This window comes from Sceloporus occidentalis, unplaced genomic scaffold (assembly GCF_023333645.1).
Source record: "Sceloporus occidentalis isolate IW3139 unplaced genomic scaffold, rSceOcc1.0.p SCAF_31, whole genome shotgun sequence".
NCBI lineage: Eukaryota > Metazoa > Chordata > Lepidosauria > Squamata > Phrynosomatidae > Sceloporus > Sceloporus occidentalis.
The window spans coordinates 1985098-2012554 of NW_028317011.1; the positions used below are offsets into that span (position 1 = coordinate 1985098).

A 27457-nucleotide genomic window follows, 5' to 3' on the forward strand; every position below is an offset into this window, starting at 1 on the left:
TCTCCTGGGTTTTTAACCGCTAACATCCCAGCAGTAAGATGGGCCCGGTCAAGAATGAGGCCACTTCAGTGGCAGATCCTTTCCAGCTGGTCCAGGTCTCAAGAGGAGTTAGATTCTAAGATCCAGGTGTCAAGAGTGGTTCTCCTACAGCTCAATTGATGGCTTTGTTTCAACCAGCAGACTGGTTTCAACCACCAACAGACGCGCCAGAGACAGGTTGGGATGCTCACCTTTGGTTCCACAGAGCCCAAAGAAGATTGTCTCCAGAAGAGGCAAGCCAGTCATACAACTAAAGGGAACTGAATGCAGTTTTTCTAGCCCTAAAGGTGTTCAAATTGTGGATTATGTTCCCCCACGTAAACTTCAGTCAGACAGTGCGACTGTAGTAGCTTACCTCAACAGACAAGGAGGCACAAGGGCTTGAAAGCTTCAATGTCTTTGTTCGGAGAATTTTTTTTTTTTTTTTTTTGATATGTGCCCATAATCATCTGAGATCTATCGGCATGTCATATCAGGGGGCCTTCTATACACTGGCAGACGACCTGAGCAGGGGAAGATATTCTCAGACAGAGTGGTCTCTGAGCCCGGTTATTTTTCGACGGGTTGGTCGTCAAGTTTGGGCGTACAGAAGTAGATCTTATGGCTACAAGACAAACAGAAAACCCCTCTTTTTGCGTTTCTCTACAAATAGACTATTCTCATTTTCTAGACGGACTAACAGCGATATGGCAAATCAACCTAGCCTATGTGTTTCCGCGGTAGCTCTGATCCCGCGTATCCAGAAGTTCAAGAAGGACAAAGCCAGGGTGCTTGCAATCCTTCCTTTCTGGCCAATCTGGGGCAGGTTCTCGGACCTGCTCCAGATGACGATTTGTTCTTGGGAACTTCCAGTATCTCCAGATCTACTGGGAAACCGCAATGTCCATATACACACCATCCAGATGTTTCGCTTAACGGCATGGATGCTGCAAGGCTAATTCTACAGGAGAAGGTATTCACGGTGCTATGGCCGGTCAGTGGTTAAATTCGAAAAGAATGGTGCCAGGATCAAGACTTCCATAGCTATCCTCCTTCTATTCCAGTCATCTTGCAGTTTCTCGAGAGGGGGTTCAATGCAGGTCTCCAGGTGGCTACCCTGAAGGGACAAGTGTCCGCCCTCGGTCACTTCTTGCTTTGGTCTTGGCCTCGGATCCCTTTTATTAGGTGTTTTTTTTTGCAAGGCTATTATTCTGGCTCTCTCGTCATCCAGCGAGTTGATTGTCTTTCATCAGGATGAAGTAGTTCTGCATCTCCGACCATTTTTCCTCCCTAAAGTCTTGTCGCGGACTAACATTAACCAGTCTTTAGCGTTACCCACCTTTTTTCCTAATCCTTCTTCTCCAGAAGAGATCATGTGGCATTCTTTTAATGTTGAAAGAGCTCTTCATGTCTATTTTCAACGTACTGCAACAGTTCGTGCGTCAGACCACCTGTTTCTTCAGTTTCATGGGAAATCTGCGGGCCAGGAGGTGTCCAAATCTACAATGGCTAGATGGCTTGATGATACTATTCGTTGAGCCTATGTATCCTGTAAAGTGGATAGCATTGTTTGTCGCTTGAAGGACACTGAGCCTGTGAAGGGTCAAAACATTTTGCAATGTGTGTCAGACATGAGCAACACAATCATTTCAAACAGCATCAATGTATTGTGTATCGTAGTAAATCGCGTATCCCAATGCTCAGCGACACCCAGATGATCATTGTGTAGTAATGTATATGATTTGTGTATTTATTTTTTTTTACAGTGTATAACACAATCTGTATCCTGTAAAGTGTATGTATCGACTCATATTAATGCGCACTCTACTAGAGCTATTTCCGATTCCTGGGCAGCTAACGCCTTAGCCTCCCCAGAAGAAATTTGCAAAGCTGCAACCTGGTCTTCATGGAATACTTAGGCCTAGCCTATAATGGCTAACATTTCTGCAGCTTTGGAAGCTGCCTTTGGCCTTCATGTTCTTCAAGCGGTCAATGCATCTATCCCACCCATGTAAGGGATCTTTTTTATATCCCATACGTACTGCCACTATACGCAGGAAAAAACAATTTCTTACCGTAAATTTTCTTTTTCCTAGTATAGTGGCAGTACGTAGTTCCCTCCCTTATACGTTGGAGTGAGTAGTATTTCTTGTTATCACTGAGGACTCTTCCAGTTTGCCGGCTTTTATGGGTAAGAGGGGAGGAGTTTACTTTTTGATTGGTCTTTCAGAAGCTTGTCCTAAGGGGAAAGAACAACCCATACGTACTGCCACTATACTAGGAAAAAGAAAATTTACGGTAAGAAATTATTGTTTTTCCATCTTCATGTTGTTGCTCTGGCTCCTCAACACTCCTTTTTTGTTTTATTGAAGTGTATCTTTTTTTCCCCACTTCCTTTTCCTTAGCTGCGATTGTGGAGCGGACTGGCACAGTAGTGGCAAACAGCATCCGACGACTTGAAGTTGTGAGGAATTGCATCTCTTACATTTTTGAGAATAAGATGCTGGAGGCCAAGAAGGTATTGTATACGCCATCAAAGCTCTGTTGCAATGTTAGCCAACCTGTAATAATGTATATTTGTTGTAATTGTTTGCATAACCTATCACTTTTCATGTAGGCTGAAGTGTAAATGCTGACCTTTTTAATTGTCTGTGTAGTTACATCCCGCCGTGCTACGAGCATTCAAGGGACGGGCAGCAAGGCAGTGCCTAACACAGGAGCTTAACCTCCACGTCCAGCAAAACCGTGCAGTATTGGACCATCAGCAGTTTGACTTTGTTGTACGATTGATTAACTGCTGCTTACAGGTGAGTAGGTGTGTATGTGAAGTGTACATGACAAAGGAGGTAACATTCTGTATGGAACAAAGTGGAAATACCCAGCAAAAAAACTACACATCCAATTAAAGATTTGCTATCCAGTATGTGTTAAGTGTGGGCATTTGATGCATCTTCCCACTCATTTGTAATCTTTCACAGACCTCCACATTCCCATTTTATTCCTACCTCTTATCATAGCTCTTTCACTGGTATAACAGCGGCCCTGGCAGCCTCTGCATTGTTCGCTGCCAAGTATATATGCCCCCCCCGAGCTGTGTATGCCACTCGCCCTCCGGGCATACACTCCCACAGTGGCTGAGCACCAGCATTTGGGTATGTGTGTAAATATGTCACTCTGTGTGTGCGGACAAGTATATTACTATGTGTTTAAGTATGGTACTGGACTCCCCCCTCCTTCAGCCAAAAAAAGTTGCGTGGATATGGTTGTGTATGTTTGTGTGTTAGTGTGTGCCAGTATGTCACTGAGTGTTTGTGAATTAGTATACGATATTTGTACTACCAGTGCCTTCTTTCTTCTGTACCTTTTCTGATCTTTGTTATGTCTTCCAGGACTGCACGGCGTTGGATGAACATGCAATAGCTGCTGCTCTGTTACCTCTGGTCATGGCCTTCTGCAGGGTGAGTGTCAAAGTTCTATCACACTTGCTTCATTTTCTCTTAAAACTCCCTCACTGTGAACATAAAACATTTTTTCTGTTTCACTACTCATTTTATTCCCCAACACCCATGTGAATTTTTTATTTTTTTTTGCTTTTGTTATGCCCTAACTCCCCACTCGTCACCATCTGTCCAATACATGTGTTTCTCTTCCAAGTTACTGCTCTCGCATTGTTGTTGTTTTCTGGCACATTCTGATGCTCATTTGCTGGCTTTCCCATCATAGCTCTTTGATGCAGAGTCTTGCTTTGGTCTACCCTTGGGTCTTTTCACTAAAGGAAGAGTTGTCAGCAGGGTTTGCAGCAGGGTTGCAATCTTTAACTATCTTACTTCACAAAGGCTCAGATGGCCCTGCATAATGAATGACTTAACGGGTTTGGAGCCATTGAAGAAATCTCACAGACTTAACTATACATTATACGTGGCTGGTTCTTCCTACTGTGGATACTTTGTGGATAGACCTTCAATATGTATAGTGAAGTATAGGATTTTATACCAACTCTCCTGTGCACCTTCATGTTCCTAGTGAATAAATTGTCTCTCTCACACCCCAGTCAGTATCTTGCTTACTGGGATACTCTTAGGGATACTCTTCCCTATTAGTATAGCCCTCTTGTTCTCTGTAGATAATTGCTTATTTGTTTTCATCCATCCCCTATTCCCCAAGGTACTTAGTAAAGTTCTGCTTTTATTTTCCTTTTATTTGTTTGTTTTTTTTTGCCAGACTAGGCATCCTTTGGAACTTGTACTGTATTTTATGTGCCTGTGTAATTCTTGGTAGTTTGGGGACTATTACCTTGTCTAAACCTTAAAGATGCACCCTATTTTCTTGTTAAATACGTATTGTAATCCATTTCATGGACTCCAGTGCATTTTCATGCTTATTGGTGCAGACATTTCTTTTTAGCCATTTGGTGTTACAAAATGACTATTCCATGGAACCCCCCCCCCCCCTCCAGCTGCCTCTTCTGAAAGCGGGGAGTCACAATTGCTCAGTAGAAATTCCATTCTGTTCAAGGGACGTAGTGGCAATCAATCATATGTATGCTGTCGGAAAACTGATGTCTTGCTAGCAAACATGCAATTTGCTGCTGTTTCCATGACTTCAGTGGGAATGATACAGAGCATGTGCAAGAAAGTCACATACAAATTCAGTAGCTTGAGAAAGAAGTGTCACTTCCTAGCTTCAGCGATTAAAGAATGCATGTAAGACTATTCCTTTGTGCTCTTGCTTTCTTGTTTTCTTTTATGCGGTTTCTCCTTCACTTTATCTTCAACTTTTTACATTCATTTGTGTGTGCCTTTTTAGAAGCTGAGCCCGGGTATTACCCAGTTTGCATACAGTTGTGTACAGGACCATCTGATTTGGACCAACATGCAATTCTGGGAATCCATGTTTTATGGGGATGTTCAGAACCACATCCGGGCACTTTATCTGTCCCCTGATGAGTCCACAGTAAACTTGGTAATTATTATTCACCTGAACCTTTCCTGCTATGAACACAGTTCCTGCATGCACATTTCGCTGTTTTTTTAAACACATCTTATTTTCAGGATGAGTTAGAAGAGGAAGAAAGATCAGCCCTAGAACTTGCAGCAGAGCAGTGCCGTCTTTGGCCAACATTGCCACGCGAGAAACAGCTGGAGCTTATCCAAAAGGAAGAGAGTACAGTATTTAGCCAAGCCATTCATTATGCAAACCGCATGAGCTATCTTCTATTACCACTGGACACTTCAAAAACCCGTCTCCTACGTGGAGGGGCTGGTTTTGGGGACACAGAAAGTGTCTCTAACAGTTTCATCACAAATAGGTGAGTCTTCTAAACTTAGACACGTCAACTTCTTCACTGTCTCCACACCGTTAACAGATTCAATTTAACAACCCATCATCAATCATGCCTGCTCTCATCGTATCTTACTGGATCTGAGCTTATTAGCATAAACTGGTAATGCAGCAGCAACCATCACACACTTTTTTAATTTAGGGTAACTATGTTGCTTGCTGGCTCCAGAAAATCATGCTTTGACTTCGCTGTCCTTGTTTTTCTATCATGTGATGCAATATGTCCTCTTCCCCATGTCTCAGTATGGCTGGCAGCATGGCAGAGAGTGCAGACACAGAAAGCGGGTTTGAAGACTCTGAGAGTTCAGACGTGGCTCACTGCGTTGTCAGATTCATCACACGCTTTGTGGACAAAGTCTGTACCGAGAGTGGGGTCACAGCAGATCATCTTAAAGGCTTGCACACCATGATCCCAGGTACATGATCATAACAGCATAATACTTTTGTGATTCAACATTCCCGCTGTGTCTGCTGGACAGTCAGGGCAGGGATAGCACCTTCTGGCATGGGGAAAAGTTTAAGCCAAGAGGTCTCATTTGTCTCTTTCAGGTTAGATTGACCCTTTGGGCATACCCAGAAGGTCAGTTGCCACCCCTGGGACCCCATACCACCAAGTTTAATAGCAGTCAACCGGGGTTGATATAAGGAAATCTCATATGAACTGGGAGTTGATGTAGGACTTTTTTGTTTTGCCCCACCCTGCATCTAGTGAACTGTACTGATACCATCAGCCAATGTTAGATTACTTGAAACATATTTAGGGAATTCATGTTGTCACCCTGTTTTGGAGACGGCCTTATAAGCCATGTTTTTAGTACATTGACTACAGTGATTATGGCAGTATTATTGTTCATTGTATTAAGCAGAATATATCCACATACATTAATGTTGTCATTTTGTCAAAAGACCATTAGTTACCCAAAGCTGCTTTGCCGATTCTGCCCAGTATGATAAGGATAGTGTAATGCTCTGATCGTACATGCTGCTGTTTTGTTACTTTGCCTACTATTGTTTGCTGTGGTTTGCCCTTAGATATTGTACAGATGCATATAGAAACACTGGATGCTGTGCACAGGGAGAGCAAGAGACTGCCTCCGATTCAGAAGGTAATATCAGATGCTGTCCGACTAGTCCAGCTTAAGTGCATTTAGTAGAGAGTTGTCATGCACAGAAAAAATCTCATCTTGCTGAAAGTGCTTTACTGAATAGTACAACTGGTTGATTTGTTTTTGGAGTTGAGGTATGTTCAGTAAACTCCAAGTTCACCAGTTATTCTAATTCTGATTGAAATGGCACATTTATGCACTAAGTGGGCCTTGGGATGGGGGGCTTCCTTGTCCATGTTTAGTCTTCAATGTACCGTCATCTTCCACATCTCACAATTGTATCTTCCTATATTTTTTTCCAGCCCAAGCTCCTGCGTCCCTCCTTGCTAGTAGGTGAAGATTTGGTAATGGATGGGCTTAGAGTCTATCTGCTGCCAGATGGACGAGAAGAAGCGTCAGGAGGCAGTCTAGGAGGACCACCGTTGCTTCCTGCTGAAGGCGCCCTTTTCCTCACCACCTACCGCTGCATCTTCAAGGGAACACCTGTAGATCCCTTAGGTGAGTTAGCATCTCGTGGTATTTGCTGAGTAAGAGCAGACAATATGTTAATCTTTGTAACATGCAACATACTGTGCAACTCCATACAGCAACAAATAAGATACATTTTAAACACAAGAAGATGGACTTTACAACCCGAAACTAATAACACCTCAATAAATTCTTTATTCATTTTTTGTTCTGAACTGCCTGAAAATCCTAACATTCTGCTCCAGTGTTTCATAGTATAATATGAACTTGGGTATAAATATTGAAGTTATGTCTTATTTCACAATACCCTTTTGTAATCTGCACCCACTACTTAAGTGGTCTGAAATGAGAAAAACATGATTTTTACACCAAAGATATAGATGTTGTCATCTATGGCAGACAGAACGTTATGCTCACGTTTACTGTTTGTGAAATGTCTTTCGAATATCTATATGCGTATGTACACAGTGCAGCCAAATAACTTATCAGAACATATCAGACACTTTAATGCCTAAACAGAGGGGCTGAATATTTGCAGACGTGTCGGGAAAATACTTCTAAGGTTTTTATACCGCATTTTCTGGTGCAATATTGAGAAGTTGTTAAAAAAACTACTGTTCAGAAACAGATTTTATAAAACAATCTCCAAGATTTCATGCCTTTTGGATATCCATAAATAGCAGTTTTCTGGCAGATACTTGCAAATTACATTTCACACAGTGTCCTTCTGTGCAATTACAAAATAGTTCTAGCAGAGAACGGTACGGAGTACTGGGGGTATTAATCATGTTGTCAATGATTAATGACCTCATTTGTTAGTATTTAACAAGCGATATGAGTGACCATAGTTGTTTCTATTTGCAGTGGCCGAGCAGTCAGTGATCCGGTCCTTCCCCATAGCCTCGCTAACCAAGGAGAAGAAGATAAGTGTTACAGCTCAGTTGGATCAATATGTCCAAGAGGGACTCCAGTTGCGCTCTTGTACATTTCAGGTAAAAGGAGCTTGCTTCACGTAATGTGTCTGCTGTTTGTATTTGAGTTACAGCAGTTGTAGTATTTACTAATGAGGAATAAGAATACACTTAAAGTCATTGTTTTGCCATCTAGTTGTTAAAACCAACTGTACTCAAATGGATGACTATATGATTTTGTATTAAAGCAGTGGCATACTATTCACTAAAGGTGAACATTCTAGGGATAACTGAAATACACGTCTCTTATGCCTGATGCTGTTCCTTTATTATAGGATCTGCTTATGTGCATCTTTTTACTTCATTGGTCAACACTCGGTTTGCATGGATCCTGTGTGTGTGATCTTCTCAAGTTGTCCCCATAATTAGAAAAATATTTAAACCGCCTGTTAAAATAAATTATTATTATTACTAAATGTTATCAGTTTGGTAGAAGGAATTCCTTAAGTTAGTGTGATCTCACCATAGAGCAGGCTAATGTAACAGCAGGGCATTGGCCTTCTTAGAATCCATATGGTAAACTGTCCTATAAACAAAGTCCTGTATGCTTATTCCTACCGGTTTCTCAGAACAAACTCAGAATCCTCAACTTCTATTCACTGAAGTTTGTCTACTATCGTTTCTTTTCGTGTTCTGACGAGCTACAGTAAGTACATACACATGTTAAAGTGTTTGCCCAGACAAATGATGTGTCCTTTTTGATCACAGCTCCTGCGTGTGGCATTTGACGAGGAAGTCCCGTCCGAGGTCACTGAAATTTTCCGCAAGCACCTACACAAGCTGAGGTTCCCCCCGGATGTGCTGGGCACTTTCCCTTTCAGTGCCGGTCTCTCACTCCCACACAGTACGCAGACCAGGACCAAGGACAAAAACCCTTCCCTCAAGTTAGTCAACCTATCTCCTTCTAATTAAGGATAATAGCTTCTACCTAAGTGAGGAATTTTTGGTCCTTTCTTGGCCAGCTGAGTGCTGGTCCATACATGTGTGATACCACTGGTCCTTTCCTGTGTGTTCCTTTGTCTCCCTGTGGACCTGTCTGATGCAGTGACCCCCTGTCTTTCTCTGTAGCCCCCTCAATGTCAGTGACGTGTTCCAGAGCCGTCTGGCTGTGGGTTTATCTCTTGGCCGGTTCCAGTCAGACACGTAAGACCCCTTCCTGGCCAGCCTGGTTATGATCTGTCGGTGACAAGGCATATTTCCTGGGTGTGCAGCTTTCCCTCCTCATCCTCTTCAAACATGTTTAGGGGTATTGCAATGCATTTAGTTCACACCAAACCCTACTGTAATGCTGTACACTGATGTTTGGTAGATAATAAGGGCCCTGTCCCTCTGGGCCAGAGATCTCGGCTCTCATGAGGTTAACGTTTAAAGTAAATATAAGCAGTTAGACAAACGGAACACAAGTTGTAGGTAGCGCTAATTAATTTAGCTATTCTTAAAGCTGTGATAGTTCTCCTTATGCTACGACTATACTGTAGCATACTGTGACCATCTTTTTTTTTTGTTTGTTTCTAGTTTTGTTTTTTTTTTAGTTGATTCTACATGTCATTTGCATGTTTAAAATGACACTACATTGTTTTAACTTTCTGCGTCATACTGAGCTTCCTGCCGGCTTTCCATTCTGCATAGCACATTGTGTCATGTGCTGACTTTTGGGTGGTTTTCTGTGTTTTGCAGGTGTTTTTCATTGATATATATATATATATATATATATATATATATATATATATATATATATATATATATATATATATATATATATATATATATATATATATATATATATATATATAAACGGAGTCCACACCATTCTCTCTTGTTTAAGTTCTGCAACATTTCTTACAGGACTCTCTCAAAGAACCTTGTGAAGAATGCCAAGAAAACAATTGGCCGGCAGTATGTAACTCGCAGGAAGTATAGCCCACCATCATGGGATCACCGGGGGAGCCAGAATTCATTGGAACAGCAAAGTGATGACATTTCAGGTGAGGGGAGTGGGTGAGGAGAGATGCTCGCTTGCATTGGAAAATAACCTAAAATGTAAAATCACAAAAATATCAAAGAATGATTGAAAGTATCTCTATCTCATGATTTTGAATAGATTTTGTGTACTTGTTTCTAGTATTTACATCTGCTTGTGGGTTTTCCAACAACTTTACCTTTCTTGGCATTGTACATCTTCCTATCTACCTTGCCCTTGTTAGATTGATCTGATACTGTTTGGGTTCCAGTTAGTGCTAATGTACTATTTATTGAGCTTTCTTCACCTCATTTAGAGTTCAAGCTCTCCTTGGTTCTACATTCTGCTTGTATAATGTATGCCTGCTATATTTTAGTGTCAGAGGAAATGGAGAGGAGCACACTGTCCACTCTAAAGGCCCCTGAGAAGCAAGCAGTAGGTAATGTGGCGGAGCGGGCATGTTGCCGCGATTATCAGCGAATGGGACTCGGTACCCTGAGTAATAGCTTGACACGAGCCAAGAATGAGCCGTTCCGGATCTCTACCGTGAACCGCATGTATGCTGTGTGTAATAGGTGAGTTCTGTCTGCCAAATACAGAACAAAAAATAAAAACACAGAGGGGATAACCCTAAATAACTGAAAAATAACACAAACATTTGCTGTGGCTCCTTAGAAGTTCTTTAATATTTAAAACGTAACTTTAAATCTTACTATTAAAAATAGATGATAGTCGCTAAGCTATAATAGCTGGTGGGGGGGACTTACTAGTGTGCATGATGCTTGAATTAGGGGAAAATGCTACTAGTATGTGTAATGCTTTTTGCTCCTGACGAAGCCAGTTACAGACTGCCAAAACGTGCATTGGACACGTTTAGCTCTCACACTCTTCAGTATATCACATTAAATTTAGGAATTTAAGCCGGATTAAGTGGATTTCTTCTCACTGTGAGCAATTTGTTTCTAGGGAGGGTTAGGTAGAGGCTTAATTGATTTTTATTATCAGGAAGTTCTGTGTAACTTGAAGTAATTCAAGCATCACATCACGTATACTAGCTGCCCCCCCCCTACTATTGCTTATCGTGTATTATTTACTTACCAGTATTATTTCTGTATCATAGCCCATGGCTATTCTTGGGTTAATTGTTATTTCTGTATCTTTCCACAGCCTTTTTTTGTTGACATATTGCTGATTATTCCTTGTTTCCTCACCCAGCCACATATCCATTTTAACCGATTTTACCATGAAATCTTGTGGATTACTGTGAATTTGTTTATATCTCTATACTATTGCCACAATTCATGAGCTTTTCTTGTGTCCATAATTGTTTTTCTCAGTTACCCTGGGCTGCTGATCGTGCCCCAGAGCATTCAGGACAACACTCTGCAGAAGATTTCACGTTGTTACAGACAGAACCGTTTCCCGGTGGTGTGCTGGCGGAGCTCTCGGAGCAAAGCGGTACTATTACGCTCAGGTGGTCTCCATGGAAAAGGGGTTGTTGGGCTCTTTAAGTCTCCCAACACCACCACTACAGGTTGGTCCTCATCTACAGAGAAAGAATGTGTCACTTTGAAGAATGCTTGATATCCAAAGCCATTAGCTAAATGTTACTTCTCTATCTTAACAAAATGGCTGTTAACATCTATTTTTTGTGCTATGCTTCTGTTTCATACAGCCATGTAGCAGTACTTTAATGCTTCATTTACTATTACTATCTAAACCTTATATTTAGAATTCACTTTGCTTAGGATAAAATGTACCCACAGAGCTCAGCTTGAGGGCAGTATGACAATAGTAGTAAAATCTCTGGATTTAATTAAATAAGGCCACATCATACTTGCATCCTTTGTTCAATAATGTCCATGAAACTATGTAATCTAAGAGTCTGAGGTCCCGGTACCTGAAAAAAACTTTGCTAATAAAACAAAAATAGTAGTAAAGCTTAAGAAATGCTTTCTTTTAGCAAGGAGCCACCACTCCTCTATATAAACTGTAGTTCCTGACAACCTTCAATCCCTACCACAAGTATGGTCACCACTGCTACACTCTAGACATATCCAACTCCCCTTAAATATACAGTCGTAACATAAGTTACTTTATCTACCCCCTGGCTAAAAGAATCGTACAGATGTTACCAGACCCACACAAGTTTCACTCTTGTTTCCTATAATCGATGCATTTTTCCTGCTTTATGTACTGTAGAAGCTCTGTGTAGATAAAACTGACATACCAGGGTATGCAAATTCTAGCTTAAGGTATGCATGCTCTCCCTTTTCCTAATCCGCCACCACTTTGGGTTAGTATGTCCTCAGTAATACAGACTTCATGCTGACTGCTCTGTGTAATTGTGTACCGAACACTTCTTTCTTGCTGCTCACGTGAATACATAAATATCCAGTTTCACCGTGTACATGTGTGCCATGTTCCTCCTCAGGCCCATCCCAGACAGACTCCACTTCTCTGGAGCAGGAGAAGTATCTCCAAGCTGTGGTGAATTCCATGCCTCGCTATGCAGATGTTAGTGGTCGCAATACGTTGAGTGCATTCCCATCCGCACATCTCTATGGTGAGTGAAATCCCCGACGCTGAGAGAACAGGCCCTGTCTAATTTGTATGGCCGCCTTGTAACTGCAGTCTTGTATTCTGACCACACCAAGCATGACTGTGTGGTTAGGGTGAGATGGAGGTGAAGGAATCGTGGAAGATTTGAAACCTGCAAGTCTCTGGAAGGAGCGGGCATGAATTTGGGGCTATAATGACTTTGTACTCTTAATAGCCGCCCTCTTATCCTCAGTGGGAATAGAGAGAATATTATACTTTACATTACTTTACAAATTCTCTTTTGTTTTGTGTGCCTGTGTCAAAACGGTACCAATACTTTGCAAGGCTGAGTTTAGTCACTTGGGGAAGGGGGTCTCCTATATATCGTATGACTTTGCTGTAGTTACCAATGGGTACTCAAAAAAACAAAAAACAAAAAACAAAGCCCATGCAGCACGACATGTAGAGAATACCCCAATCTTTAGTGACCTGCCTACCGTTATTTCCCTTCTCTCTTGGTCGTTGCCAACCCAGCTTATTAAACCTTGAACTGCTCATTCCCTTCCATCTCCACCTCATTCTCTGCAAATGATCACACTTTTCCCTTTTTGATTTTCTAGAATGTATATTGCCATTGTATGGTTGTGTGTGGACATGGTATTAAGGCCATATGAATAGGTTTTACACATGTGAGTGTGTGTGTCACACCTAGACCTGTATGTTTTGGATCAATTTGGTGCCTAACTGTGTTTTCTAATTTTTTTTAGAAATGTTCCCTGCTTTAGCAAAATTCAAAAAAATCTAATGAAAAGAAAAGGCTATTGAAATCAAACACAACTTCAAGGCAGTTGCTGTGTAGTACAAAATGATCATAAAATTATTTTAAATTTGACATGCATATGTTAAAAGCATATCATCAGACATGTCTGTTAAAATGCTAAACACTTTATTTTGCCAAAATACAGACTAATCCATCACACTGGCCATAAAGTATTACTATATGTTCTAATATCGAAATGGCTTTGGGAAACAATGGGCTACATTACTTGACGCTTCAGAGAGTGTCTGGCTCCTAGCTAATACCCACATGATTATGAAGTCGTTTGGTCCAATGACACATATAGGGTATAAAAGCCAGTGTTTCTGCTTCAGATTCTCCAGACAAACGTCAACCCAAGCTGGGTTCCCTGATGAAGCAGGTGATGGGAGGGAAGGAGGACATCCGAGGAGGTATGACCCTAGGAGGGCCATTTGTACTGTGGTGGTGGTTTGTTTACATGGAAGACGTGAAGAGTCAGTATAACATTTTTGACATAGGGAAATAATCTAGAATGCTTGATTCCTTTGATGAATGTGAGGGTTTGTTTCTTAACAATGAACACATGTTTTTGGATGTTGTGTGTATGTAATTGAGGAATACTTAGAATCAGTCTCATTATGTGCCAGCGCACACCTTTTGTGTGTTTCAGTCCTGTTTCTGGCTTACCATGGTAACACACTATAGTGTGCACGCTCACAATTGAGTTTTCTGACATTACCATCAGGACCTACCATGTCTTACATTCATCCATGCTTCCCTCTAGTCATTGCTGCCTTTATGGTGGTATTTCTGTTCCGCGAAAGCTTTATTTTCCAACCGATCATTTATTTTGGTACCTCTCCCTTTTGACCGCATTGCCCCTTTTCTCCTTGCCCCAGGTCACTCAGTTCGGGGTATTAAGCACCCCGCCATGCGGCGTGGCTATGCAGAGAGAGGTCAGTGCTTGAGCTCTGCTTGTAAAGTCCCGCAGTTATGTATGTACTGGGAAAGTAGAGTGACCAACATACTTACCACTGTGACCCTCAACTAAGCCATAACCATTCAAAAAAGCTTGGGAATACCAAGGGCATTAACAGCATAAGTCGCTATTACCTTTGACCTACTATACAGCTCGTATTATTAGAGGTTGTCCTAACTACCTTGCACTTTACTAATGAAAACATAACGAGCAATAACTTAGCCCTGAACTAACTTTATTACTTAATTTAAAGGCCGTTGTCATGTTTGTCCCTTTATCTTCATTTTCCGCCCATGCAGGTAAGTGGGGCAGCATGCGTGGCAGCGGGAGAATAAGCGCCTATGCCACGAACTCAGATGTAGGAACACGTCTAGCTGGACGAGAGTTCTTGACTCACCATCAAAATGGTGGTCCATCAGAAAGCACGCTGACACCACGGAGAGCTGCCCTCTACATCATTGGAGACAAGTCCCAGCTTAAGGTCAGTCCCATGCCATTGCTCTTTCTATTACAGTTTTTTCCCTTTAGCTGCATGTTCCTATTTGTTTGTTTTTTACCAGCAGTGTTGAATGCATGTGTTATGTGTAGTTTCTCAAAAGCACTTAGTTCTAAAATTGTGAGTGACAGGTGAAATTTATATGGGGGCAGGAAATGTTTGTAATTGAATATTGATGGATATTTGAGGATCCATACAGATGATACCTCCTTCCAATATACATGTAGGCCAGTGAGTCTCCTGCAGAAACACCTGTTCAACGAGCCTCAACATATGCACTGCATGCGGTACATTGCGCTAGCCATAAAGGGAAGCTTTTTGTTTGGTAGGGATTTAGCTAGTGCGAAGGGGAAATTCATCTAACCTGAACTCACCTTGTCATCCCTTCATTTGTGAAAAGCTCTCTATAAAAAAAAAAAAAAAGTGCAATGAGTTTGTACTACCATATACCATGTTGTGCTGTTCCCTAGTGATAAGCGTACTTTTGGTTTTCTTTTTGGTTCCGGCACAGGGAGTGAAGCAGGACCCCCTGCAGCAGTGGGAACTGGTCCCCATTGAGCTGTTTGATGTCAGACAGGTGAAGGCCAGTTTCAAGAAGTTGATGAAGGCATGCGTGCCGAGTGCTCCTTCAGCCGACCCCAGCATGTCATACATGCGCACATTGGAAGATTCAGAGTGGATTATGCAGGTGTCTGCTCGTTTTATATCCATCTATTCTCTAATTAAATAATGTTCTACGTGAAATATATATTTTTTCTCGTTCACATGTATGTTACATTCCTTTCTGTTAGACTTTCTGGTTTTGTCATCCTCATAAATGCAACTTATAGATATATAGATACTGCCTGTTGTCATGTTTACTGTGTTTTTTTCTGCATGCCATGGCAATCTTGTGATACACAAATTCAAGCAACAGAGAGGTCATCTTGCTATTTTTTAAACTATAGCTTAATATAATGCCCATAAAGTGCCAGTGTATGATTTCTGTATAGTTTTTTAAAATGTAGTCCTAGTCACAATCTTAATTGAATTGCTATTTTCACACAGTATAGTTAATGTTTGCACGTCATCATTAATTTTTTGTGTTAATTGACTTGCTGCGGCAAATCCTCTATTTCATAGGCCAGCACATTGATCACATCAGGGGTGAGCTTAGGCATAGTGGAACCTGGGTGCAGTATTTATTCGGCTCCCCTAAAGCTCACACATACAAACACACAAACTCACTCTAACACAATACCTTACATACATACATACATACATACGCACACACACTATGTTCTGGTCCCGATAACCCTAGGCTCACCCCTGGCTAACACTAAAAGCTGACACGCGCACACGCTAATATCCACACACATGCCAAATACGACCATGCATCTGCCTTATTGCTCCCCTACATTACAACCTCCATTTATCAAGTCAAAAGCAATACTGACCACAAAACATGGCCAGAAGTACATGAGTTACGGAGAATGATAAAGCTAAGGTGAAGGTCGTAGCAGTTAAAGGTGGTCATAAATTTAGCATGAAAGGCTCAACACTTTTAAGAGTTAAATACCCCCTATTCATCTGTAATAACTCAAGATAACATAAATCATGGTAATTTATTTTGTAAGATCCTCACCATTCTTTTAATCCTTTTTTTCAGCTGCACAAGCTCTTGCAGGTCTCTGCGCTGGTAGTGGAATTACTGGACAGTGGCTCCTCTGTACTGGTTGGACTTGAGGATGGATGGGATCTCACTACCCAGGTACTGGATTTGAAAACTTACCTGTGTCAGTGATTTAGGATTTTGTATGTTTGAGGATATTTATTTTGTCTCATTCAGAATTACTTATTCTACCTGCTCAGGGCTCATGTTCACACTTTGGCCCAAAAAACTGAACAATCCCCTTTTGCAGGTGGTGTCTCTTGTCCAGCTGCTTTCTGACCCTTACTACCGAACAATAGAGGGCTTTCGGCTGCTTGTGGAGAAGGAATGGCTGTCTTTTGGCCACAGATTCAGTCACCGCGGGGCACACACAGCTGCCAGCCAAAGTAACGGATTCACTCCTGTCTTTCTACAGTTCTTGGACTGTGTGCATCAGGTTCGTAAGGAGGACACTCAATATGCCTAAACTGTGCTGTTTTGGGTTTAGTTGTCCGTATTGGTACCAATAACCCATTTTGGTTTATTCAGGTCTTAATAGAATCTTAAATGGCTTTGCTCTGTTAAATGTTAGCAGATGTTAAAATTCTGCAACTAGTGACAATTTAGTTTTTTTAAATGTTTTTTTTTTTATTATTTTTCCTTACTGTTCTTGTTCTTTACACTTTTCCAGCAAAAAGTAATGTATTAATGGAAACATTTGCAACATAAAACGTATTTCCATGTGGGTTCTTTGAATACCAAGGCTTGAGCAGTTACATCATGTTCTTAATGTATGTTTTAGATGCAAATGTGTCTCTCTTCGTTTAAATGATTTTGTTCTTTTGGGTATACCCAAGTATTTCTTGTGTGTTTTTCTTTCATTAATGAAAGTCCTGCTGAAGTCCTTTTCTCAGTCTTCTTTTTTATTTTTTCTCCTAATCTCCACAGATACATTTGCAGTTTCCTTCAGAGTTTGAATTCAGTCAGTATTACCTGAAGTTCTTGGCTTATCACTATGCGTCCAACCGGTTCCGCACCTTCCTTCTGGATTCAGACTGTGAAAGGATCGAGAAGGGTGAGGATCATGAAAAAGGGTCTTTGTCTCATTAAGTGTCACAGATTTCCAAAGGTAGATTTGCTACACATATGCCAAAACAAGCCATGGGGATTACACAGTGAAGTGAAGGTATTGAGAGTCGTTCTTCCATAAAAATAGGCGGTGCATGAGGTAGTGAAGACTGCAGAACATCTATAAAAAAAAAATGAAATGGTGGCAACATGATCTTAAATGAGTATATTTTCACGCAGACAAGAAGACTCGCACTTGACATGTTTTGCACTTTAGCGCTTAATCATAAGTGTGTCTTGTTACACATGTACTACTGTCCAACAGCTTTTCATTTAAATCCATGTCAGCCCTTGCTTAACCAATCAGGCTGCACAAAGTTCTCTGGATATAAACATTTCAAGTATATATCTATTTAAATGTATCAGAACAGTAAATATTTAGAAAGGGAGAGTGTGTGAAGTCATTTAATTAGTGTCTTTTACCCATGTCATTTCTTTGTTTTTCACAGGGGTGTTGTATGAGGAGAGAGGGGATCGGCGGAGTCCCCTTGTCTGCCGTTCAGTCTGGGAATATATGGAACGGTTACATAAAAAGACTCCTGTATTCTATAACTACATGTTCTGCCCTGAGGATGGAGAGGTAGGGAAAATGGGGGTAGGAATGGAGAGGTAGGAAGTGGGGGGAAAATGTTTTATATTGTGTCCATTTAGCACATTAAGGGTTTTTGTCCCCTTCGTATTGTCCTTTGCACCAGTACCCAATGCAGTACCTTGTAGGAATAATGTTTTAGATATAGTGCTACATTGCATGGGCTAATCATTATAGTCAGAGAATTCCTGAAGAATATTTTAGTTCTCTTATATATATATATATATATATATATATATATATATATATATATATATATAATATATATACACCATGCACTTTGCTATGCCCTAGGTCCTGCGGCCATACAGCTCAGTGTGGGGTCTCCGGGTTTGGGACTATTACACCCATGAAGTGTTGAGTGAGGGACCATCTTATGACTGGGAGCTTCTTCAAGGAACCCAGCCTGAGGAGCCTGAGCGGAGTGACAGTTCTGCTCCGCAGACTAAACGCAAAATAATTTGGCCATCCTACCATGCACCCGCACGTCTCCAGATGGATGCCATCACACGTTTACTAGAGGTGAGATGCAGGAAAGAAGAATGGAAGTCATGACAATAGTTTGGACAAAAACCCTGGTTCATTCCCTTATCATTTCCCGTCTTGACTACTGCAACACTCTTCTGGTTGGCACTCCACTGTCTCGACTCTCTCCTCTACAGTCTATCCTTAATGCGGCTGCTAGGCTCATCTTCCTTGCACGTCGCTCCTCTTCTGCTTCCCCCCTCTGTGAAACCCTCCACTGGCTCCCAATTACCTTTAGAATTAAATTTAAGATCCTGGTACTGACATATAAGGCCATCCATAATACTGCTCCTCCGTACATTTCTGACCTCATTAGCAAATAATCTCCTACTCGATCCCTACGTTCCTCCCATGGGCTAAGGCTCTCCTCCTCACTCATCACCTCTTCCTTTTCCCGTCTACAAGATTTCACTCGAGCTGCCCCATATCTCTGGAATCTGCTCCCAAGGAACCTTCAGAATTCACCCTCCCTCCCGACATTCAAGAAACATCTAAAAACCCACTTCTTCAGAGAAGCATACCATCTTAGCTGCTAGAACTTCCTTGTCATCGATACAACCCCCACACTACCTCTCACCCTTTCTCTATGCCTTATGTTTGTCACCCCATTTCCCTCTAGATTGTAAGCTTGCGAGCAGGGCTCTCTCCACCAAATGTATCGGTTTGTCTTAGTCTGTCAATTCTTGTCTTGTCATATCCCTTGAATTTATGTATTGTATTAAGCGCTGTGTAAACTGTTGGCGCTATATAAATAAAGGATAATAATAATAATAATAATAATATATACATGCAAAGATATTTCACACCCTCAAAGTACTAATATATAATATACAACCCAGCTCCCTACTTGCTTCCATTATATCTTCCACTATGCAAATGATTTTTTGATGTTGATATTGCTAAAGAGCAATCAATGTGTATTTAATGCATAGACACTCCTGTCCATCAGGTGCTCACTTGAAGCCACTGGGCCACACAATTTCCCTTGGCGCTGAACATGTCAGGTGGCTATATACACGCGGTCTTCCAAATCACTATGTGTAGCGACATATTTTATTTGTATTTTTCTTATTTATGTTTTAGGAGTTGCAGAGTCTGGAGACTGACCTAGGGCAAGTCCCTGAACGCTGGAAAGAAACATGGGATAAAATAAAGGCAGCGCATAGGACAGAAGCAAGACATGAGGGTCGGGTAGGTCTTCAGTGTACTCAGCCATTCCCCTCCTGTAAAATTACGGATAGTAGGTAGAGATTGTTTTCTGGCTGTAGCCTTGGTTTTTGCATTACAGCAGTCATAAAAAATAATGCTCTATTGTCACCCAGCCATCATCATGCACTTTAATGCATACAATAACTGTGTGGTCCCTTTAATCCACTCATGCCCCGCAGGTCCTTTCTTTGCAGGCTGAACACATTTCCCTATATGTACTCAGCTTAAGCACTAGCTCAGCAAAACTAAATGGTGATCAAAAGCCATTTACACTATACTTCAGTCCTCTTAGTCACCAGTAATATGTCAGTGCCCCTCCACTAAAAGCTAATGTGTCAATAGCAGGCATGCATTTTGTGTATTAGGTCATAAATCAGATCAGGATCACAAGCCAGATTAGATAAACCTCATAACATTTGTACTAGGCTTGAATATGGCTATATATAAATCGGTGTCATAAGTAATTGGGGACTGCAGAACATTCATATCCTTTAAAATCAATGGGACGTGGGGGTGTGATTGTTTTCTGGTATGTTTCATTCTTATACATTAAAGTAACATTCCCAAGTCTTCCTGACCCTGTCGGCCCCACCAAGTATGGTTTCCCCTTTGGTTAAGGTACATCCTACATAATCCATCTGAAATTAACATATTTCAGTTCATAAAATTACATTTTGCCAGGGACACAATTAACGCAAATGATTTGTAACACAAATTTACATGTCTTTGGCCTTACAAGTTTTCTCTTCTTTGGATGTTATCTGTCCTTGACTGAACTGGTCGTCCCCAGTATGTCACAGCAGAATAAAAAACCCTATTTTTATTTCGTATCACAGAAGTCCAGTGCTCTGCTAATGCCATCAGGTGTGTCCTCCCAGCGCCATTCCCTTGGTGTATACCTACAAGAGAGTGGGGTCGGCTCCACGCTAAACCTGAGCTTAGAGAGTGGGCCAAGCACAACGAGTACGCCTAGCGGATCTGGAAAATTGGGGGCCCGAAACAGCACCAGCACCTTGTACAGCCAGTTTAACACTGCAGAGAGAGAGAACAGGTAACTTGTAGAGCTGATGTGAAAGCATAGATAACTGAGAAAAGTGAACAATACACTAAATACCAGTCTTAAGAAATATTGTGCTGTTGTGGTTCAATGAAGTGCCACAGAGGATAAGGAAAGATCTTTTTTTTAATCTCTAACCGGGGAGGGCTGGCATCTTTCTGCCCCTTATTGTGCTATTAACAGTGTCCCCCAAAAATCTGATTGACGGCACACATAATCAGTTCACTCAAAACTTTCTGCATAGAATGCCTGTAAAGGAGGGACAGAAAGGTGTTCTGGCCATGGTGTGAGTGCTTGCTAAGTACATGCCAGTCGTGGTGTAAAAGATGCCTATAGTCTTTTTATTCTAGGGACCCCTGTGACCATATGAGGAACTGGAAGTTGAATGCACAGAAAAAGCTTCTGGTGTGTACCAGAATGTTTAGATTAATTGCTCCATTGGCTGCCATCCCTTAATTCTAGCTAGACGCCCCCTGTGCTCCCTACTTTGTTGTTTGTAGGATAGGGCTGGCTATTGTGCAACAAGCCTTGTGTGAAGTGTACATTGTAGTGTGCCATGTGGTAATTTCACAAATTGTGCAGCACTCATCCCCAGGTCTAAATCCCTACTGTGTCTTTGCACCGGCGGGGCAGAGCCTGCGACACAGAGCTATACAATGGGAAATGGCATTTAATATTGTAATTAAATATCCTATACATAGATTGGATTTTAGACATTGTCCTTTGTTTTAGGTCTTGCTGTCCTGGGTTCCTCTTGTTATGCTTCCGTTTGTGAGTGATCCTATAGCTATTGCAGAAAGGGGTTATGGTACCATGGTGCAGACCAGTCATACAGTCTAACATTGATCTAAAATTAAAAGCTAACGTGATGCCATTTTGTGTTTTGCATTACCAGATATATGAAGTGATGTATGAAGTGCAGAAGAATGTTATATGTTTTTTTGTTGCAGATCCTATGAAGGCACTCTGTACAAGAGAGGTGCTTTTATGAAGCCATGGAAACCCCGCTGGTTTGTGTTGGACAAGACAAAACACCAGGTGACGATGAAAACTCCCTTATTTATGGCATTCTTGCTCTCTTGAGCTGACACCACAGCTCTCCCTCTGCATTTAAAGCTTAGGTCCTGTTTTCCTTTAGCAATAATGGCCCATTCTGCCCCATAAGCTCACATCACTGAGTGCCAGTGTTAACCCCCTGCATGATTTCTTTTCTTTCTTACTAGCTAAGATACTATGAGAGCCGAACAGACACTGAATGTAAAGGAGAGATCGACTTGGCGGAGGTAGAGACCATAATGCAGGGCACTCCCACTCTAGGAGCACCCAAAACCGTGGACGAGAGAGCATTTTTTGATGTGAGTTCCAACACAGCTATCCTTAAGACATTTGTATTGCCTTTTCCTTGCTTAGGATCTGCCTTTTGGATAGAATTAATGGTATGTCTTTTCCTGCTTGTACTTTTCTGCTACTTTCTCACTGTCTTTTTTTTTTTTTTTCTCTGTTCCCTTTTAGCTGAAAACAACTCGGAGGGTATATAATTTTTGTGCTACAGACCCTCTGTTTGCCCAACAATGGATTGACCGAATCCAGAGCTGCTTGTCGGATGCATGAGGTATTAAAAGGCAGCGGTACCCCTGAAACTCTAAACTCTTGGGCGCAGTGTACCTGCAGTGCACTAAATCCCCTTAACCAGTGGTAAAGCAGAAGTGCCCTTGATTGTGCTTGGAGCTGGAACCATGTGACATCTTAAACCCCTCTAAACCGGAATGTGAGACAGCTGAGCATCACAAGCCTATCTGGGGCTTAAGAAGCCAATAAAACTGTTCCCCAAAAAGTACTAAAGAGGTAGAAGCAAAAGCAATGACAAATTGGATGAAGGAGTCCAGGGAATTGAGTATTGAAGAAGTCGCACATAATGTTAGATCACTGATGACCTCCTGTAATTCACTGGATTGTGAGAGGGGCCCTAAATTTCAGGTATTCAGGCATTCACCCTTTACATATAAACCTATTTTTGACTGTGTGGATCACTCCAACATAGAGCCAGAATTGCCCCACACTCATCACTGATCGCTGAGATCCTCAAGAAGTCCTGCCTTCTGATTACCGTCTTATCCTGGATATTTTTGGTTCAGTGAAGATTTTTTTTTTTCTAATTATTTTCCAAGGCGAAGTGAATGACAGGCCTAGCAGTATCTGGGTACAGAATTCCTGGCAGAACAAGGCAGGGATTAGAGCAGTGGAACACAGTTATCTATATTTATAATTGGCTAGATACAGATTTATTCATTTTGTTTTAAAGCATTGGTGTTCCCAGCATTATATAGAAAGAAAAGAAAGAAAGAGAAGAAAAAAAAAAAAAGTCTCTGAATCAGCACCATCATTCTAAGGCTGGACAAATGCATACGGTAGATTGTCCTGCCGTCCTTTACAGGTTGTAGGAAGGGAGTTCTAATTTTCGCATTTCTCATAGAACAGGTGAAAACCACTATGGATCTTATTGTTGTCATAGGATTTTTCTCACTCTCGCCCCTGTGAAATGAACAATGCTGCGGCAGATTCTTATATGAAAGCCTCTTGTTACGAGAGTAGTATAAATATCCAGAACCTCGAAGACAGGGACCTCTCTGTGGCAGATTGTGGACTAAATGAAAGATTTCCAGCATGTTTCTCCATGCTGCACATTGGTTGGCGCATGTTATGGTCAGAATGCAGCAATGCTGACACCTTGTGTTTGCTGTGAGTATTGCTGGCATTAACAGGAAACGTTAAATTGCTAACGGTATTTTAACTCTGTGGCTATTGTACTTCATTTTATTATTATTATTATTATTGTATATTGCTGTACATAGAGGAATGTCTCGAATCAGCATGAGGCTGAAGGGGGACTGTAATGGGAAAAGGGATGATGTAGGGAGCTCGGACTCTTTCACTGCCCAAGAGCTGATAATTTGCACAGATTGCTCCTGTTATAAATCTACAGGAAGTGGTCCCGCTGTTACAGATGGTAAAATATTTCACGCAGATAGCGAACACCTTGTGTCTGGCCATGTGAAATCCTGCAATGGGCTCCTAGTTTATTTTTGACATGTGATTTCCCTTTGGGTTCCTACGGGGTTATGGGTTATCACATCAAATCGGTGCCATTTGTCAGAGGTGGGGAAAAAATTACTCACTCACTGAAGTCCAAAGTCACAGGCTAATTTCCGACATGATCTCCGCAACGTTTCAGCTCCTTGACTTCCACTGTGGATGGTTAATGGCTAATTCCAGGTAGATTCTCCTGCGAGAAGTATTGAGCTGGCTCTGCATACTAAATAGATTGCTTGACAGTAATTTATCCTATTTAATATTTAAGAGCCAGCTCAACCAGGCTTGTGCAAGGTATTGGAAAACCAGACAAATGGCTGGTGCCCCTATTTTACACTTTATCGCTTTTTGCGCAACCAGTCCTGTCCTTTACTGTTCTGTTCTCCCTCGATCCACATGGCTGCATGCGCAGAAGGTTAGGAATTTAGTGTGCAGTCTGATGCCTTGAAGTGCCAGGGCTGATTTTAATCCTTAATCTGGTTCTAAATTCAGCCCTTCTTGCAGGAGAATTTCACTAGACTTGGCCATAATGCATAGCAAACAGTTTATCCATTAAGTGGAACCCAAAAATGCTGTAATGTCTATTGAAGCACATAGTACACAGTCGTTTTTAAATCATCTGTACCATACATGCCTATTGTTTTTATTAAATCTTGCATTTCAACAGCCCTTCTATAGGTACTTTTTAAAAAAAAAATCTATTAGCCCCCTGAGACTGTATTGGGAGCAGAAAAACTGTAGTGTCCTTTGTGTGCAAGGTAATAAAGCATGTGAAAGCCCAAAACACGTCTAGTGAATTGTAAAACCTGAGTGCTACTAACACCTGATGTCCCTTAAATAAATGGACCATGGCTTGTAATGGCCTTGGTTTTCTCCAAGCTCTCTGGCAGTGAAATAGTAACTCAGAGCTAGATAAGTGAGCAAAGAGATTTCTTGGTCACTTCACTGGCTTTAACGGGACTGATAAGCACCACATTCCCCAGTTTCCTCTTACATTTGTCATTGCTCAGTATAGCCATATTTAACTATGGATGCTCTTTGTACATAATATTGATTCTCAGGCTGAAGCTTCCTGTTTTTGTAGTATACATCGGTTCTTGTACATTGTGTCACACATACAGTCCTTGGGTTGTGCCTAGATATCTGAAAACAGGAATATATCCAGAGAAATAAAAATAAAAAAACTAACATGTTTAATAAGATTCAAAGCCTGTGTATGTTTTCTGTGTCTGCGTGAATGTGTATTGCAGCTTATTAACCTACCTTGTTAACTCTTAGGGTTTTGCCCCCAATCTCAGACTTGTACATTGCTCTGATCGTATATAGAGTCACTGTAGGTGCTTTTGCTACCAGTATGTTATGGTTGATATCCATGCTTATATGAAGGTTGACTCAATTAAGTATATGTTAAAATAATGACAGGTTCAGGTTTCTACGAGAACAGGTATTAGCCATTTGGATAGAATATTCACCATGGGCTATTAAAGGGTTAAGATTTCAAGAGTCCCAGGGTCAGCTCATTTAGATAGTTCCCAGGTATGGTTATTAGTGAGTCTTACTGTCAAGATTACTGCACGCTACCTGCAGTAAGTATGTTAAGGGAAAGAGCAAAGGCATTTCCCTCCTTGGTATGCAAAGCACCGCATACTCCGTTGGTACTGATAGGTTGGAATTTTTGTTACATTTTATCCCCTTATTTTCAACATGTTATAGGGTGGGACACGTCCCATGGTGCCACCTTTACCCCCAAACAAATTGTCTGTGCCATCACTGGCCCATCTAATCTGCCCTTTTTTTATGTTACAACATTTTTGTGAATACTCAATTTACAAGTTTAGACGCACAAAAAAACCTTCTAGTAACATGTCCTTATAATATATACAATTGCTGCAGGTGACCCAGAAATACACACTCAAGTCCTTTTGTGATTATTGGGTGGATAAAATACTCTTCAGGATTACAATACAGAGAGAGACAGTTTAATTAAAAATAAAACAGAACATACAATTTAAAAGGGAAAACAGAAGATACACCACAAGCATGTTTACAATGAATATATATATATATACATATACAAATATATAAAAACAGGTTGCACGTTTCAGTATACAGGTTGTTACTCTGAAAAATATAACAAGGAAAGGCGAAAACACAAGTCCTATATATATCTTTATCTAGGTATATACACATATACATACACACAACATTGCTTAGAACCCTCTTTGTTGCTGGAGGTCGGTGCCAATGCAGAACATGATTTTATTGGATTTATTCGACCGCTCTGCTGCCAGGGAGTGAACAGACTTCGGGTCTTGGAACTCAGTACAGAACTCACTACCAGCAAAAAGGCTATGTTTGTACATCTGGGGAGACCTGTGGCATATTTTGGGGGGCATATTGAACCCTAGGCTGAGTGAATCATCTTCTGTGACGGGATTGAAATATGATTCCTAAAAAATGCCAGAATGTGGATGACAAATTCCATTGTGCGGTTTGTTTTTTGGTTTTTTTTTACACCATGTCTCCAATGTGACTTATTTATCTAAAACATATTTAACCAGAATTTGTTGAGTAAGTATATTTATTCTAGTATTTACATTAATGTGGAGTTGTTAAAATAAAGACAGACATATATGTTTGTACCAGAATTCCAGGCTTGAAGGATATACATATAAAGGTTGGCAGTGTTGGAATACTAGGTTGTATTTTGTTTTACAACAATTTAATTTGGCTTAAAACCAAGACTTTGGGGACAAACCCTACTAGCAACCGAAGACCCCTTTCAAAGAAGAATATACAGTTAATACCGGACCACTGAATAGCCAATCACGTACATTATGCCATGCCCCTTCTGTACATATTGGATTATTACTGCATTTTAAATATATTAGTTCAGAAAACTGTATTGGTTACACCCCGGTATGTGTGTATTCACAGCATGTAACATCTTGAATGAGGCCACGTGCAGCTGTCAGGACTATGTGATGTTCTGAAAGGGGAACTCAACACCATGCTCATTTGTCACAACTAACATCTCAATGCTTTCAAAGTTTTGTTGCAACACTCATCTCCTTATGATGATATGGTATTCAAGTTCTCAAGACCTGGAACTCTCTTGGGCATTAGAACATGGCCCCGGATTGCATCACATGTGAGGCAATATGAGATGTAATCACGTCAATATATTGATGCAGGATGTATAAGCCTAATAGCTGTAAGTTGCATCGATTTTACCCATGCAAGCCCTGTATAGTCACAGGTGGAGCAAAGTGTGTGATACAATCAGATACGTCCGGCATCAGGTTAGGGCAGTACTGCCCCGTGGTATCTGATGTCCACCTAAGATCGGTGCCACTTCTGTAGCAAACACTGGATCTACTGCATGTTAATCACACTGGAAAAACAAGAACTAAGGAACAACCATGCAAAACTTTATGTAACCCTGTACTGTACACCGTGCACACAGCACTCTAGCCAATACGGATAATGGGATGTCTGTATTCTTAAGCCTCGAAACAGTCACCAAAGGTAACCTACCCTATTAGAAGTCA

The 27457-nt window shown here is 41.1% G+C and overlaps 1 protein-coding gene across 1 annotated transcript in view; it reads left to right on the plus strand.

The window, feature by feature from the left end:
- LOC149298710 (myotubularin-related protein 5-like) overlaps positions 1–22427 on the plus strand; it is a 50454-nt gene extending 28027 nt beyond the window's left edge. The window contains exons 15-41 of the mRNA XM_089487058.1: positions 2424–2536; positions 2676–2825; positions 3408–3476; positions 4825–4980; positions 5070–5326; positions 5602–5774; positions 6391–6464; positions 6767–6962; positions 7797–7924; positions 8612–8787; positions 9749–9888; positions 10240–10438; positions 11201–11397; positions 12298–12429; positions 13557–13634; positions 14482–14663; positions 15190–15366; positions 16327–16428; positions 16580–16765; positions 17257–17383; positions 17886–18016; positions 18320–18547; positions 19634–19741; positions 20596–20810; positions 21767–21854; positions 22040–22171; positions 22329–22427. Of these exons, the coding sequence (XP_089343184.1) occupies positions 2424–2536; positions 2676–2825; positions 3408–3476; positions 4825–4980; positions 5070–5326; positions 5602–5774; positions 6391–6464; positions 6767–6962; positions 7797–7924; positions 8612–8787; positions 9749–9888; positions 10240–10438; positions 11201–11397; positions 12298–12429; positions 13557–13634; positions 14482–14663; positions 15190–15366; positions 16327–16428; positions 16580–16765; positions 17257–17383; positions 17886–18016; positions 18320–18547; positions 19634–19741; positions 20596–20810; positions 21767–21854; positions 22040–22171; positions 22329–22427 (4013 nt within the window). The remainder of the gene's footprint in view (positions 1–2423; positions 2537–2675; positions 2826–3407; positions 3477–4824; positions 4981–5069; positions 5327–5601; positions 5775–6390; positions 6465–6766; positions 6963–7796; positions 7925–8611; positions 8788–9748; positions 9889–10239; positions 10439–11200; positions 11398–12297; positions 12430–13556; positions 13635–14481; positions 14664–15189; positions 15367–16326; positions 16429–16579; positions 16766–17256; positions 17384–17885; positions 18017–18319; positions 18548–19633; positions 19742–20595; positions 20811–21766; positions 21855–22039; positions 22172–22328) is intronic.
- The last annotated feature ends 5030 nt before the right edge of the window (positions 22428–27457 follow it).